This window comes from Cylas formicarius, unplaced genomic scaffold (genome assembly GCF_029955315.1).
Source record: "Cylas formicarius isolate icCylForm1 unplaced genomic scaffold, icCylForm1.1 PGA_scaffold_2__14_contigs__length_35257938, whole genome shotgun sequence".
NCBI classification, from domain to species: domain Eukaryota; kingdom Metazoa; phylum Arthropoda; class Insecta; order Coleoptera; family Brentidae; genus Cylas; species Cylas formicarius.
Genome location: NW_026844319.1, coordinates 28,182,627 through 28,199,650, shown reverse-complemented (window position 1 = coordinate 28,199,650; position 17,024 = coordinate 28,182,627). Strand labels below are relative to the sequence as shown.

The 17,024-nt window shown below is 39.7% G+C and overlaps 3 protein-coding genes across 4 annotated transcripts; 1 reads left to right on the top strand and 2 right to left on the bottom strand.

Annotated features, from left to right (window-relative positions):
- Nucleotides 1–1,089: 1,089 nt before the first annotated feature.
- Nucleotides 1,090–9,347, bottom strand: LOC132698079 (tektin-2). Of its 2 annotated transcripts, none has more exons than XM_060663933.1 (5): nucleotides 9,247–9,347; nucleotides 6,577–7,004; nucleotides 5,774–5,988; nucleotides 3,364–3,693; nucleotides 1,090–1,484 (listed from the first exon to the last, which is right to left on the bottom strand). In XM_060663933.1, the coding sequence occupies exons 2-5, from the start codon at nucleotides 6,994–6,996 to the stop codon at nucleotides 1,169–1,171; spliced, it is 1,281 nt and encodes a 426-aa protein (XP_060519916.1). In that variant the 5' UTR covers nucleotides 6,997–7,004; nucleotides 9,247–9,347; the 3' UTR covers nucleotides 1,090–1,168. The 2 variants fall into 2 exon arrangements, with proteins under 2 accessions (XP_060519916.1, XP_060519917.1); XM_060663934.1 differs by lacking the exon at nucleotides 9,247–9,347 and adding an exon at nucleotides 8,994–9,084.
- Nucleotides 1,681–3,292, top strand: LOC132698080 (uncharacterized). The gene is made up of 2 exons (XM_060663935.1): nucleotides 1,681–2,390; nucleotides 2,453–3,292. Exons 1-2 carry the CDS (start codon nucleotides 2,115–2,117, stop codon nucleotides 2,480–2,482), a joined length of 306 nt encoding a protein of 101 aa, XP_060519918.1. The 5' UTR covers nucleotides 1,681–2,114; the 3' UTR covers nucleotides 2,483–3,292.
- A 491-nt stretch (nucleotides 9,348–9,838) lies between the features above and the next one.
- Nucleotides 9,839–13,256, bottom strand: LOC132698604 (uncharacterized). Its single transcript, XM_060664798.1, has 2 exons — nucleotides 11,052–13,256; nucleotides 9,839–10,558 (listed from the first exon to the last, which is right to left on the bottom strand). The coding sequence occupies exons 1-2, from the start codon at nucleotides 11,247–11,249 to the stop codon at nucleotides 10,373–10,375; spliced, it is 384 nt and encodes a 127-aa protein (XP_060520781.1). The 5' UTR covers nucleotides 11,250–13,256; the 3' UTR covers nucleotides 9,839–10,372.
- Between the last annotated feature and the right edge of the window lie 3,768 nt (nucleotides 13,257–17,024).

The window sequence follows — 17,024 nt, the reverse complement described above, 5'->3', positions numbered from 1 at the left end:
GTCTTAACTAAAAGGGACTGGACAAGTCCATCACCCTCCAAGGGGAACCGAAATGCAATTAATAGATAGAAGCTAAAGATTGATGCAGGAAGCTTTCAAATGTTTACTTATGTTTGGTTGACAAATCCATCTTCCATGGATGAAAAGTAGGTTACTAGATAAAAGAGGGGATGAGAAGTGTGAAGAAGCCAAGGATTCATACAAGCGTTGAGAATTACCCCAATGCAACCGGCAATCAAAGAAAGTGTGGTGGAGGTCACCTAATTCTCCGGAAACGCAGTTTCTTGTATCTCTAACGTTTACTCTCCCCAGATGAGCAGGCGAGCTACAATGATTACTGCTTATGGGATAAATGGTAGTAATTTCTCTGAGGTTGAGGTTTAAACCATGAAACGAAGGTTTCTGAGGAGGACTTGATCGCTGACAGATCGGCAGATTCATGCAACAACCAACATGGCCGCTGACAGATCGGCAGATGCCGCAAAGTGCATCAATTTTTACCGTTATCTAATAACTAAATGTGCGAATCTAACGTACATGCTTGATCATTCCACAACCATGTCGTAGCCACCAGTTTTACGATATTTACGGCCTTATTTTTCCTTACCGCACTGAATACAATTACAAGTAATCTGTGCCTAACAGTTAATTGTTGCTACGGAATTCGCGAAAAAGCCCTTACTCGCGTATTAATTCTCCGACGGCGGCGCTGCTAAGAGTAAACCTGACTGTTTTCTTTCCAAATATAATGTTTATATGTTTTCTTTGAACCTTTCACCAGATCGTTCCGCCTGCATAAACGACAATTAAGTGTTATTAGTGGCTCTGATATCATTTTTTGCGGGGCGTAGTTTTTGGAAAATGACGATAAAAGGAATAATTTATAATCCAATTAAGTACATGCAAAAGGCACATCCATAAATGGCGTTGCTTCCAGTTGTAAGGCTGGTTTATCGGTAAGTTGCACATAGATTGCTAAAATGTGTTAGCAGATTTTAAGATTGTTTAATATTTATCAAGTGACATCCATCAACAGAGAGCAATTTCTTTTATGTAATAAACATTATTAGAATTTGGGAAAATTAGTTTTCCAGGGAATTGGCTATTAATAAATCGAACAGCTCACAACAAAATTTATTGGGACATAAATTAACTCGTAATCTGGGAATCACTCGGCGGGTATTTCCTTCTCCATCCGCGTCAGTTGTATATTTCGGTCGGTTTGCGTGGGCGGCCCGGCAAACTCTCCTTGGCGCAACCTTGCCCTTAGATCGAGGCACCTGACGTCCGTCGTCATTGATTGATTTTTGCCTGCCAGATCGTGATCGATCGCCACCATTCTTTCTTCCAGCGCGTTGTAAGTCGTTTTTGCGCAATCGATTTTATCGCGCAGTTCGCCCGCTGTTTGTCTCAGTCGCAGCACTTCTTCTTTTAAACCTCGCTCGGGTTCGTCGGTAGCCAGTTCGAATCCTGGGCGGTACGATCTGAAATACGCGGCGTTGTCGGATGGACATTTAAGAGCCGAGCGAAATAGGATGCAGAAACTAAATTACTGATTCTTGAGGATTTTCTAGCAATTAACGAACCGAACTAAAACTCGCAAAGCTGTCGGTCGGTAATTCTCGTATAAATTATTAAGTAATTTATTTATTTAGTTATTTACAATCACTTAACAGAATAGCTGCTAGGAGACAAAGGGACATAGGGCGGGGAGGATTCCTTGGTGGAGCTCTTCCCTGGAGCGTCTCAGGAGGAGGGTGAGGAGGCTGTTCAATACAGCGAAGAGCAGCGACCTAGGTACGTAGACAGTACAAAAAAGAACTAGGGGCATCACAGAGGAAGGCCTGGAGGAGCTACTGCGACGGAGTAATGAATACCCCGGACGCCGCTAGGCTCCTTAGGGCTACTTGGGAAGACTGGGAGTGGTCGGCCGATCCGGGCACAGTGGGGAATGCTGAAGTCGGGGGTCGTCTTAGATGCGACTACGCCACGGCAGGGAGGGTGGTTACCCATAGTAGGCTGAGGTGAGCTTTAACCCCTTCAAGTCGGCGGGCGGGGATGGAGTATTTCCGACTCTGCTGCAAAGGGACGGAAGTCTCGTGACCAGCCCGCTGATGGATCTGTTCAGAGCATCAATGCCCGAGCAGGGTAGTGTTCATCCTCAAGGTAGGGAAGAACGACTACACGGACCCGAAGTCATACCGGCCCGTTTGTCTAATCAGCTTCATTATGAAAACTCTGGAGAGACTTGTGGACCGGTACCTGAGGGACTGGGTGGAGCTGGAAGCCCCTTTAGAGCCAGTTCAGCATGCGTACCGAAGCGTGTGGGCTCGGCTCTTCACCATCTGACTTCCAGGTTGGAGGAGGGTATGGGCTCGGGACGGCTGTCGGTGTGCGTATTTGTTGGCATCGAAGGGGCCTTTAATAATACGGCCCTGTATTCGATATGCAGGGAGGTGGAGCTAACCGACTGGAGGATTGAGTCAAGACTGGGTGGGGAGCGGGTCTCCATCGACTCATCACGGGGCTGTTCACGGGGAGGGGTCTTGTCCCCCTCCCTGTGGAGTCTAGTGGTGAACGAGATATTGCATATTCTGAGGGAAGAACACGAGGTCTATGCTCAGGCATATGCAGATGACCTTGTGATAATGACACAGGGGACGGACGTGGGAAGGATGCGGGGGCTCCTGAACGGGGCATTGGCAAGATTCTCACAATGGTGCCGGCAGAGCAGTTAGCTATCAAACCTGGCAAGGTGGAGATGGTCATCTTCACCAGGAAAAGTAAGGTGGAGCGTAACCTCAACAACCTCTTTCTGCAAGTGGAAGCGCCAAGTACTTGGGGGTATGGTTACACCTGAATCCCGGGTGAGAAAACGGGCCGTGGTGGGCTGGAGGTTGCTCCGGCAATGAGGTCGGTAAGGCTTATGATGGATAGGCCCGCCCTCCCTCGGACCAAGGAGCTGCTTGGACTGACCAGAAGGGAGTGTACAGCACTAGCAGGGGTCTACACAGGCTTAGGAGGCATCTTTGCTTGCTAGGCATTGGAGACGACCCGGAGTGCAGTTGATGCATGGAAGGGGAGGAGACCCCGGATCATCTGCTCACCGAGTGTCCTGCTTTGATATGGGCAAGATTTAGAGTCTTCGGAACGGCCCTGATCGATCCGAACTTAGTGCACGGTATTGGGAGGTCTGGGGGCTCAACGGGCCCATCTGGTGGCCTAAATGCTTGGACGCCCGCGGGAGGCGCCCCCTTTAATACCAATACCAATACCCCATAGGAAAGAGGCCGAAGGATGCTCTGGATTAAACAGGTCCTAGGCCTAATGGGAATAATAATAATAAGAAATAAAATGCCTTACCGATTTTCGAGCCTGGTCTCCGCTAGTTTGGCGGCAGCCATTTTGTCGCGCAGAGCTTCCTCGAGGGCCGCAATCTCGCGCTCCAGTTTGGCCATCTCGTCGCCGGTTTTCGCTCGCTGCCACTCGGCTTCGTTGCGCGCCTTCTGCGTCTCGAAGATGCGCCTGCGCAGGACGAAGTCGACGCGGTCGCGCTGCGCAGCCATGTCGTTTCGCGCACGCTCCCTCGCCACGAACAGCGCCTCTCGCAGCTTCAGCGTGTCCGCGAGTTCATCGTCGGCCGCCTGTTTTAATTGGCGCGAGTGCTCGAGCCACGTGGCGTGTGAATGTGACCTGCGCGTAGACTTTTTTCGGTAATGGAGGAGGAAGCATAATAACAGTTTTCAAAGAAAATTCCACAGGCTACTGTAATGTTATTTACGAAACTTCTGGATTTCTCCTGCATCGGTTGTTGATAAATCGCCTCACAAGTTGCAAAAATATATACATCTTCATGTAATTATAATATATTAAATTGGCCAATAGACAAAGTTTACCTTTTTCTCAAATATAATAAATGTGACTGTAATAATATATGAAATATGAAATGACGTTACATACGACGTCAGCAGGACGTAAATTTGACCTACTAATGTATCAGACGGATAATGTCATTTAAGTGACGTCTTTTTAATGTCGTAGTGTCGTCAATTTTTGTTATTTAGGTGAAATCTTTTTTACGTCAACTTAAAAGTCGTATTTTGGTATTTACTACCGAAAATATGACGATTTTTAAATTGGTTTTTTCTTTTTGCAGTGGGTAATGAAGTTGAGCCTTTCTTTAAAAAAAAATATTAGCGGAAGTATAATATACAGCGGCTTTTTAATGAAAATTAATATTTTACATTTTGACTCCCATGCATAACGATTCGAAGTAACTTCAAGACAAGTATAGGATAAATAACGGTATAGTCTGTCTCGATCTTCATCGTGTTGGCTTTCAACTGACCATCCTCAATAAAACTTTAACGGTGTTATTGTTATTAAGTAAAGCCATTAACCATTACTTGAGTAACAAAGCAGATGTGGGCATGGCATATTTCTTTCTTTCTAATATATTTCTTAATAGTATTGACTATTTGCGGCAGTGTGGAATAATCGTTTTTACTGTGCATTTCGAATAAGTTATTTTACGAGAATATAACAATGACGCGTCAAAATCATTTGTCGCTTGATGCAAAACAGGTTGTGAAAAGTGTATCTCAAACTGGAGGACTTAAACATTGAACTGTATTGACTACTAAGTTTTTGATATTACATAGATCTTGGAGAACTTACTAGTTTTGTCTAGTTCAAGTTAGTCGATTAAAGTTAAGTACGGATTGTCGCGCCATCTATGGTCTAAAGGATAAATCATCAATAGGTAAAGCTAAAATAGAGGCGAGCCCTAAACACCAGCTGTTTAGAGAGCAATGCAGTAAACTTACTCTTCTGCCTGGGTTAATTAATATAATTGATGTTTGCGAGTTTGTAAATCAATCAGAGTTTTAGATTTTCAACGACATTGTACAACTATTTTTTCTGGGGTTTTACGAAGGTGATGAATAAAAGGAAAATTCAGACACTCATGAAAACAGGAAGTTTAGAATGCAATGGAAGAAAGAGGCCTTACAGATAACGATTGGCAAGATAGGAGATTGGGATCCTGGATACATCGAGAGATGTATAACTATTTTGAACTAAATTTCTTACCATATACTATAAGGAACGCAGTCCAATTTAGAAGAATTGGAAGTGTTTGCAGATGATATAGTGAAAAAGATGACGACCAAATATTAAAAGGAAGATGTACGACTGCGGAATAATGAAACTGCAAGTGAATTTTCTAATGATTAGTGAATTTATTAAAAGCGGTGCGAAAGAAAAAATACTTGCACTGGCAATTGATTAAACTAATCGCGTTTCAATTTGTTGCTTATTAGTGGATTAGGTTAGATTACCTTGGTTTGTACCAAAAATTATTCAGGAGCAAATTAATAAGACTGCTTGGGAACTAATGGTGGACAAATTTTGTTAATTTTAATATTAAAAGCAAAGTCCTTGCTAACAATTAATCGGGAACCCTTTGTAGTATTAGAGAATAAAATAATTCCGCCGAGAGAGTTTTTTCATATTTAAGTTTATGAAACGCGGGATTGCACGATTTGGCAACGTGGCATCAGGAAAAACGTTATTGCCTAGCTTATCGGTGTCATTATTTCACCCCATGTCCCCCATAGCATAGCACATGTTTTGCGAAATACCAAGCAGCAACCGTTATAACGATTATTTTCGGCATTTATCTCTTGGATTCATTTAGTAAATTATATGATGTCATTTCAATAGCACCCTGCTCTCTTTTGTTTTTAACAAATGTTAGTACTGTCTTTCTTACCCCTTGACGATCCTCAGCGGGTCGAGTTTGTGGCTGATTTCGGCGCAGTTCTTGTGCGTGGCTAACTGATTTGCGTCAATCTCTATCGCCTCCCGCTTGTCGCCGATATCGACGCTCAGTTTGAACCGCACCTCGTTCAGTTTGTTAATTTTCTCCCAGGCGGCGTGACATCGTTCGATCAGCGCCCTCTTTCTGTTTTCCGCTACGCATAGTTCCTAGGAAAGAACGATTAAAAAAGCGCGATCCGTGGGCAGCAGGTGGCGCGCAAGATCCGAAAAAACAATAGGGGTAATAATAATTCTTAGTGGAACAATAGAAACATGAGATGTACAGTGGCTGTTTACAGTTACAGCAGAGTAAGGACATTAAAATCTGAAACAAAAAAATATTTTATAGATTCCCTAAAGAAGTTAAACAAATCGTCTTTGTTCCTAATCACCTTGATATATTGAATTGGAACCAGCAAGATATATTTTTGCGATAAAGGTAGTACTCCTAAGGGTATAAAAGATCTCATGCAGTTACATTGGTGTACCCGAAAAATTATTAAAAAAAAACGTATTCATATTGTACAAGAAAAGCTATACGCATTAACAGAAGTTGAAAAGAGAGATTTTGATATGCGCTTTGGAAACTGGGTCGCCAAGTGAAGTCACTCCGAGCAACGTAAAACACTTTTCTGTTTGAACCACGTAAACCAGAATTGATGCCGCACATACATTCTGTACCTGTTTAACTTTTAACGCCATTGATGATTCTTAAGTTCTAATAAAGGAAATTGTTGTGCATCCAAAGGCACAAACCTTCTTCAGTTCGGCATCCGCATCATCGTTGGTCAATTCCGCGGGGAGTCGATTGTCGCGCATCGAAATGCACTCGGACATGACGTTGAACGGAATCGACATGGCGTCGATTTGCTTTTCGGTCGAGAATTTTTCGTCCGCGAGAAGCGCCATCTCTCCATCGATTCTCGCGGCGCAAGCTTCGAGTCTTTGCCGCCAGTGGTCGGTTTCGGTGACGCGATCCGCCAGACGGGCGTCATTTAGGCGCGTGTCCCAATCGGTGCGTATTCGCGTTTCGTTTCGCAGTTGGCGAGCGTCGTGACGTAAAACGAAAGCGTCGGCGCCCGTCGCTTCGTTCGCCTGGCGTTCGGTCCACTGCTTCGTGAACCAGTCGGCGAGGCTCAGACGCGCAGTCGGTTTCTCGTACGTAATGACGGACATTTTTTAGTCTGCCGGAAATGTAGAAAATAATTTAAGATAGAATGGCAACTCTAATACAACACTGGTCAATACTTATACGCAATACCTCTGGTATCCTGGTGGGAAGTAAGGGGTGTTTTTTTTCGATTATTCGATTGACATGAATTTTATTTAACCGAAAGAAAATCTTGTGGCATTACATTTCAAATATGATTTCTGGCATATGACCACCACAGCTGGTGGGGATGCAGTCCAATCTGGACGTCCAATTTTCGATGACTTTCCAACATTAGTGGCCGTATATCGGCAATAACACGGCGAATGTTGTCTTCCAAATGGTCAAGCGTTTGTAGCTTATCCGCATAGAGCAATGACTTTACATAGCCCCACAGAAAGTAGTCTAGCGGTGTTAAATCATAAGATCTTGGAGGCCAATTGACAGGTCCAAAACGTGAAATTAGGCGATCACCAAACGTGTCTTTCAATATAACCGATTGTGGCACGAGCTGTGTGCCGTCTTGTTGAAACCACATCTCCTGAACATCATGGTTATTCAATTCAGGAATGAAAGAGTTAGTAATCATAGCTCTATACCGATCAGGCTCTACAGCAGCAATAGCTTCTTCTGTGGTGCGAAAACGTTCCATGGTTAATCGAATTAACTGCTCTGATGGACGATTTTGTCGACGATAAAATGGACGTAGTACGCGATACGTATTCCGCACAGAACCATTATTTTCGAAATAAAATTGTACTATTTGCAAGCGTTGTTCAGGCGTGAGTCTATTCATAATGAATTGCCAAACCAAACTGAGAATAAATCACTTGACAGCTGTTAAATCGGTCGCCATCTTGAACAGCAATGCCAACTTAAAGTTCTATACATCGAAAAAAAACACCCATTAGAAAACTTTCAGGATAAGCAAAGTACGATAGTCACTTTGTATAAAAAATATTTCAAAAACATTTCTTGTACTTATATTTTCTTCTCTGAACAGGTCCGAGACTAAAAATTTTTTTCGGAATAAATAAAGTGCAAAAAAAAATACTACTTATTTGTACTTTCCATACATAACAGTACAATGTTTCTCTTATGCTTCACTTAAGATTAAACACAACAACATGGGAAGTGCTTTTGAATTTAAGCACTATTTCTTGAATTATGTGGGTTTAATAACACACACTGAAGCGTTTTATTTTAAGCAAGATGTATTAAATATTAGAATTTATAATAAAACTAACAAAATTCATTCTACACTTGGTCCGCCATTCCACCGCGTGTTTCTTCTCTAGTCACGTAGGCCAAAAAGGATATTTCAAAAACAATACATGTAGTGCCATCTATGTGACAATAACGGCGTTCTGCACTAATATATTCAATACTATTTTGCTATTGCAAAATAATGATCGAAATAATGTAATGGTTTTCTAAAAAGACTCTGCCAAATGACTAAGCTCTCTAAACGCGCAAGGAGTGTTGCACTCTCATTTGTACTGACACCAACAACAGAACAATACCCACTCCGTACTTAAAAGTTACTGCTGTACAAATTTACTTACAGCGCCATCTGCCGGGCTGGCGGACGTTAATATGTTGACCAAGTAGACTCATACGAGCGCCTACATTGACGTAGCACTCAAACGTCAAGCGGCATATATTTTAACGCGTTCAAATTTCTTAAATTCTATCAAATTTGACGAGTGTTTTCCAGGCAATGTCCGAATTAAAAGTTACTAACGGCTAAATTTAATCTACGAGCCCTTAATATTTCTGCCGTGGGAGCCTATGATCTATATTCTTAATGTATTTGGGATTTTGGGATATTACAGCATTGCCGCATGTACTGGAATCAGACTAACTTCATTTTTTAAATGGAATATGGCCTCTCCATATTATTATATTTTTAGATTCTACGAAAAATTCTGAAATTCTATATAACATATGTCAGAAAAATAATTAACTATGTTTCAACTAGATCAATTAGATAATATTTATCAAAAATTTATTTTATACTCACGGTCAAGTGCAACAAGATTAACCGAAGACAGTGTCCGTGTCAAATTTTACACTGAGAAAAATAATTGTTTTATTAGGATCCAAGATTTCACGCCATGTCTTTAGAATGTCGTTCTGTGGCGAGACAATCGCATAGTTCGGATGGTTTTCCTGTCTGGGCATATCTACTATAGCTTTACGGGATTAATGACATAGTATATGGCAATATAAGAAAGTGAAAAAGCTTAAATATCTAATTAATCTTGTGTGCTTACCCAATAGATTGTAGATGTTCGTTTCGGGGTAAAACTGAAATTATCACGCGATATATTGACAAAACGAAACGCCGGTTGGTAGGGAAACATTAAAATTTGACATTTGCCTGTAGGAAATGACATGACATCATTTATATCCGTAGTTGTCACCACCGTTCAGAGATGGCGGTTTGTCGCGCGTTGTTTATTTTTCTGGGACGATAAGTATGAGTGTGAATACTCAATTACTTATTTTTGTCTGTTTTTTCAGATATTAGCTAGTAGAGAATAACAATAAAACCATAGTAGGCAATGGAATGCGCCATGTTATTTATTAAAACATGGTGTCCATAAGACTTCGCAAAGTATTTGTATTTGCATTTCATGTAGCACCATTTATATTTATATAACATTAATAATAGTGTTTTTCGTTCACACAATTTTCTCTATAATCGTAGAAATTGTTAGGGTCAGAGCACTTTGTTATGTTATTTAACTATAACGCCCTTGAGGCTATGAACTGCTTCTCTATTTCGTTTTTATGTTTATCTTCAAAATTGATTTAAATACAGTCGACAGAAAATAAAACAAGTACGATTGTTTTTACTCTGTTTATTTATTTTTGGTTTACTTCCCCGCGCGTGTGAAAAAATTTTCTGGGTCTTCACTTACAAAACAATGCGTAGATGAAGTTTCGGTACATCGTTTATTTCGTTCATACGCAGTAATAAATTACAAAATAATTGTCGATAATAAATAAATAAATAAGTTAATGAGAATTCTGCAATTATTCTAACATTTTAATAACTAGTTTCGAAGGTTGAGTACTAACCGGTTCGGGTTAAACCGTATGATGACAGCTCTAGGATTTTTCGCTTAATATATACCAACATGGTTTCATAATTAAAGTGGCCGGCAAGTAATACGCGAGGCGCCAGCTGAATTAGGGAAGGAATTCCCGCAAACGAATAATGAGCTTTTTCTTTGGTCCGTGTCAGACGGTCCCTATCGCAGAAGGAAGAAGAATGGTACTTTGTTTTAATCGCAGTCGCCCGCGTATTCCTTTAAATAAGTTAATAATATGATCTGCTTAAATGTAGTCAGTCTTAGTTTGCGACTTATTTTACGTCCACATCATCGGTCCCCCTCACTTGATATTCCTTAATGATCGACAGGCACATGACGTGTGGTTCCTGGCCTGGAACGTATATATTCGCCTACTGTACAGCTGGACTGTGACGTCGACCAGTGTCGAGGTTCTCTCCTGGCAAGCACCCGACTTGCAACATCCGGCCGACTCGCACCGGTGGAGCACGGTTTGTTTAGGTAAGGCCTGGAACCGATAAAAGGATTACGCTACTGCGCCAATTGTTTTACACGAAGGTGACAAGAAATAATTTTTCCACACATACGTAAGTTAATTCATATTCTGAGCTTATTAAACGAAATTTAATTGATATTGTTAATTATGATTTTGGCTCGAACCCCATCTATTGACCTGAATATTGATTTTATAAGGCAAATTTTATTTAGAGGCGCCAGTAGTTTTTTTTGGGGTAAATCGTTTGTGATATATTTTGACTCTTTTTGACGGTGACAATTTTGTAGAACATTTTAAAATCCCAAATTTGATTTTATTATTTGTGCTTTATTTTTTACTTTTTTATTCTTAGCTAACGTATAATAAAACAAATAAATGTTTCTAAAATATTTGAATTTGTAAATCAGTGGCCGTAGGTTGTTTACTACTGTTTGTAAATGTTTACTCCATTTTAATTGTGTATCCATTGTTATTCCTAAGGACCACCTGAGGGTGTTTTACTTACGATTTGCTTGACGATCGCTTGGTCCTCCAGAATCTCGTGGTAATCGACGGCTCGTGCCTGAGGCCGGCCGCACTTGAACCTTTTCACTTTCGTCTCGTGCTCGTGGAAGTCCAACACGGTGCCGGCGGCGTCGCACAGCACCGCGACGCCGTACAAAACGAGCAGCACACGCACCACCGAATAGCAAGATCTAGCCATGGCGTCGACGCGAATGTTTTTTACTTGCGCTCGCTATTCGTTTTATTGCGTCGCGTGCCGGTTTCACGTGCGTTTTTGATGGCGTCCCCCGCCTTTATATCTGCATCTGCATACGCGTAAAATACCAGCGGTGATTCTTGCCGGCGGTTAATTTATTCGGTGACTAAGTAAGCGCGGGAATTTCTTCGATCTCGAAATAACCATTCTTCGGCGGACGGTACCCTGATTCAGCGGAACCCGCCCGCACCGCGTGGTATTTTTAGACGCGTCAATTGGGGGACCAGCACCGCCTGAAGATGGCGATCGCGTACGCGCGCGTCCGACCAGTGAAAAACCGGCCTGCTATACTTGCACCAGAAATATAGTACTTTTACAACCGACTCGTGATTAACTTTCCCTACTGTTTATTAAACCAAAACCGCAGCCCCTTATAGAACACTCTACCGAGTAGACCCATACCCGTAACCATCCCAAGACCGTTCTAAAGAATTTATCTACCTACACTAACAAGCAGGATATAAGTATGTCTTCAATCTTTCGTTGACCGAGCAATTCTTGAAATATGTACATAAAAAATTTAGGACAAAGTAACAATTTATGACATTCTGTCATTAATATACAAAATATTAAATATAATAATAATAAAGTATCAATCCTCAACTCCCCCACTAATCGTAATTCTTCTATTATTCGCTTTTCACAATTAGATCAGCTTTGTACTGATATTTTAGCTAACTCTTGCCGACTTACGTTTGTGGTACTGTCACTAAATTTTGGTGCACTGTTGTTTCTTCTTATATGCGCTTTCAACTCAGACCAAATCATCTCAATCGGGTTAAATATACATTGATACGAAGGCAATCTTAAGATTTCATGTCCGTTTGGTTGCTATCGAATCGAATTTATAATTTTTATTAAAATAACAATAACAGTATTTTGTGATCGTTTTGGCAACAGTTTATTATCAAACCAGTCCTCAAATATTTCCGCGGTCATGTTAGGTTCGACTACCATCTCCACTTCGTTTTCAAATTCTGCGTTATTTTCCATATCTTCTTCATTCCACGGTCTCCACATTTTAAAGTGTTAAAAAACATCTCAAGGAAGACCTACTTAATACAGAATAAGCATGTGTTGGGATGTGGTTAAGGTTATATTTTTGGTCGTATTATACCTTTTCACTAGGCCTGTGATTTGGCTTGAATTTCGGATTTATTATTTATGAACGGGGATAATCTCATTACAAAAGAAACAAAGACAAATTATTAGCTACACTTTATCCGTAATCATCAGACAAGAATGTGAAAGCAACTGTAATTCCTTAATTTTTCATTTAAAGTGCGACATGCTAAGATTAAGATACTAGGTAGCATCCAGTAGCACTTATCTTCTGGATATCCTTTAAATATTCACTGTCGGATATAGTATAAAATTGTACAAAATCTAGGGGCAATATTTCAGAGGTAAATTTTTATGTAACTAAATTTTATATGCTTTGGTTAAACCGTAACAACACAACCAAACAATTTTCGTCATGTCATTTTATTCGCGCCAATTTACTGTACACGCGCTTGCAGTATGTAAGTACACTTTAATTATCACTAGTATGGTTTTAATATTTCTTTCTTCAATATTTCTTAAAAGGATCTTTTTGGATTTTAAAAGAAATTTATATGTGTGATCCAAGAGAAGCCCATAAATTTTGCATGTAAGGATTCCAAAATAATATCCAGACTATCCGTTGGACAGACTATTTGTTCATAACAGTTCGTTTGACTTTCAATGGCTTAAAGTGGCTTGTTAGTGTTTCAACAAAGGAACTAACTGAAACTAATAAAACCAACCAAAAATTTACAAACCTGAAATCTTTTCACCAAAAAAATTCCAACTCATTCACAAGTTTAGTGCAATATCAAATCCTGGGACCCACTGGGTGAAACACATATATTTTGTTTTTTTTCGTAAGTAAATATTTTTATATACTCATTTTTGCACGAAACATTTAGAATTGCAAATTTATTTTCCAGGACTTCTTCTATTTGGCCCTAGTAACGTAGAACCAATGTGATGGGCATGTTTTACAACAAATAAAGACGAGTAATGATGAGGATTCTTGTCATCTCTTGCTCATTTATATGAATGCGAGAACCTTGTGTCGTCCCTGTTTAATGATTTAAATATTTGTAAAAAAAAAATTAATTAAAATAATTATTTACCAATTTTTTAGTTTTTTTTTGACATCTAAATCTTCTTCTTTTACCATTGACTAGGAAAGTTTCTCTGTTCTCTGCTCTCATTTCATGTGACGATGGGTACCAGCTGTCTTGCTTAATTTTCGGAGGTCTTTCCTCAGGTCTTCTTCTGGGTTTTCATTCTTGCATATTTTTGCTAACCGTAATTTATTTATATAATCACTCGCTCAATTGAAAGTTTCAGTCACATATCTACTTAGGCAATATCAAGGGCTAAAATTTTTGCATTAAATGTAATGTAAATGGCGGGTGCAATTAGACGAAATGTGTTTAAAAAAATATATTTTATTATTTTGGCTTTAAGAATTATATTCGCGAAATATAAAACTCTATGTATCGGTGATGGGCAAAAATTTTCCGTATTTACGGGTTTCGTCTTCCATAAAAGATTGCGGATTTTGTTCATTTAATGTCACTATTTGTCGTACATACGGTTACACCTATTAACATTGTTAGGTTTCCTTGTAGATGCATCGGAACGGTGCGGTATTCTAATTGTTTGGATTGTTACTAATCACCCGCTGATTAACAGCTTCCGATGTGCTGTCGATTTCGAGCAGCAACGCGCAATAACGGAATGTTTACCAAATAATTGCTCACCGCCTGCGGATTAATTGTTCGCGTTTGTTTATCCGCCGATCATCATCCGCGCAAAATGATAACATACAAGTAAACCACTCAATAAAACATAATAGGTCAATGTATTTATTTTTGATAATAATAAGAACGACTGCAGCGTACCAGCCATTGCCACTGCGTACTGATGAGTCCGTCCATCACTCATTAATCTAGATAAAATGTCACCTAACATCAACATAGGCCCATCTTCGCCCCCAAGTATTGGAAAACTGTAGTCGCTTTGACGATAAAATGGGTTTTGGTACGTTTTATTTTTTTATAGATATCCTTAAGGACATAGAATTAAGTTATCCAGTCGGTTAGCTTCGACGTAGAAAACTAATACACACTAAAGAATCATTCGACATTATCGGGCCTAGGTTCAGGGAGAATATAATATTTTCAGAAACGACTTCACTGCTACTAGAGCTCGTGAGGTTTTGACTGCATAACCCTTAATTTCAAGTTAAAGATAAGTTTTCTGCCCGACGGATTCTTCACGCTTTGCATTCATAGCGAATATAATGCTTTGAAACCTATGCCATAAATACCATTTCCGCCAAATACAAAGTATAGCGTCGATAAGTAGAAGACACTTTCATAATTTAGAAGGAAGCTGATGGACAGCTTGAACCCTTTCTCAATCATCTTAATTCACTTAATGACTATACCAATTCTAACATTAAGAAAGAGATGTTTCTAGATGTGTTAGCGGGTCCATCAACATATACCTAACAATAACTCTCCATAGAGTTAATTTTTCACATCCACCATCCGGCCCAAAAATCATCGGTTATCTTCTCTAATAATTTCCACATTAAAGATATTAAGCATTCCATCACAAAATACACTTCCAGTAGCAATGAGTCTGACAGTAATCGCACACTTGCCACTCTTAAGAAATATAACGTCAATACCAGATTTACAACTTGTCTAAAATTCTCCCAACATCTTCCGTCAAAGACAAAATTTCACTTGAGATGCCAGGAGTTTACAGCATACCATGCATATGTGGCAAAGAATACATTGGAGAGACCGGACGAATAATATCAACTAGGCTCAAGCTTTAAGATTAAGGCAAATGAACTGATGAGCGATTGCCGAACATAGTCACAAAACCGGGCATAAAATTTTATTCGATAAAAATAAAATTCTTGCATGTAATCAATTCTTCTACCAACGAAAAATCCGAGAATCTATAGACAGATCCATAATTTATTTTGATGAAACATGACCCTGTATCTAAAGAATGAGTTGATTCTATTCAAAACTTTCATACGAAAGCACCTTCAAATAAAGGAACACGCAACACGCTGGGTCACGCAGAATCATTCTGGAAAACGAAATTTGGATAGCCAAAACTTAAATAAGTGGCAATGCCAAAAATGCAATATTAAAACAAATTTGCTAGAGATATTTTGCAAAAGAATGGTGAAAGAATATAACCTCAAAATAGTTTAACGACTTTAAAAAGTGCGTTAGCGAAATAAATTAATCACTAATTTGGACTTTTTGCAAAATGTCGGTTTTGTACGAATGGAACGTTACCAATTGTTGCAAATATTTTTTGTGTCGACCTTGATGATTTTCAGTTATTCAACCGGAAAAAACAGTTGCTCATCGGATTACATTCAAATTACGAAGTGCAATATAAGAGGTAACCGGGATATTTACGTAAAAAAAATTATAATGGATAATGCTAAACAGTCGGATTTCGGAAACCAATACATAAATAAATCCAAAAGGGTAAAACAGGCTCTACAGCGTTTCGGTTCGCCTCCATTAAGTGACCTATGGCGCGTCGCTAATCGGTTGCGTCATCGGCGATGAATAATCTGAGGACCAAAAAGCGTTCGATGGGATCCCGCGAACCATTAGTCACCAGAGCCTTCTTCAATTAAAGTTAATGCAGAAAATACAAGCGCCGGATCTGGGAGTCACCGCGGCGACCTCCTCGACAGCGTTGCCGCTTGCCGCAATTGGTAGCTACAAATTTGGGTATAACATTTGCTGGTGACCTCTGATTTATGATATCTACAATAACCCAGAAAAGGACTATTGCATATGCATTTGCAACTGCGAATAGTAGTAGTAGTGCAGGTTATAAGGTTCGACTTTTGAAATTATCAAATTAGACACAAGATATGAACATTGAGGAACCATTTAAAATCTGCTACAACCAAAGGAGTTCACACAACAAGCAAACGATTTGGCGAAAAAAATAATAATAATAATCCATGGCGAGGAATTCCTCTTACTGATAAAGTACTTCGTCGTAGTGTGAATGGCTTAAAGTCCGGCATAAATTCAACAAGGAGAAACAATTAAAACATTTTTAAAAAGGCACACAAATATTTCTCCACGAAAAGCACTTTATAATAACCTCTTGGAGGGCTAAGAATATTTATGAATATTTAGAATATAGACGAAAAGGATTGCCGACTCATGCTTCACCATCCGCAGAAGGTGCTACCTGAAAAAGGATCCAGAGTATATTTGATAGGTTTAGAATATGGGGAAGATGTTACAGAAGACTAAATAAGGAAAGGTTCTCAGATGTAACTGGGATCTATCCCTTTAATAGAAATGCCATGCAGTTGCACCAAGTCTTCCTACCCGCCACCGCGATGGACGCAAATGGAAACAGTGTTCCCAATATGGAAAACCACTGGTATCCAGAAGATGAAATTCCCTTGGCTCAATTAATAGTCAAAGAAACACGAAACAAAAACAATTCTGAACAACTTATTAAAATCAAATTAATATGCAAACAGAATTGCTCGATTTGCGATACAAATTATGTGTATGCTGTGGAACCCTGGGTGCATGAGGAATGCGTTGGCCTCACTGAAGACTAATAAGGCAACATTGCTTTTTTTTATACTTTAGTTGATATTTTAAATTT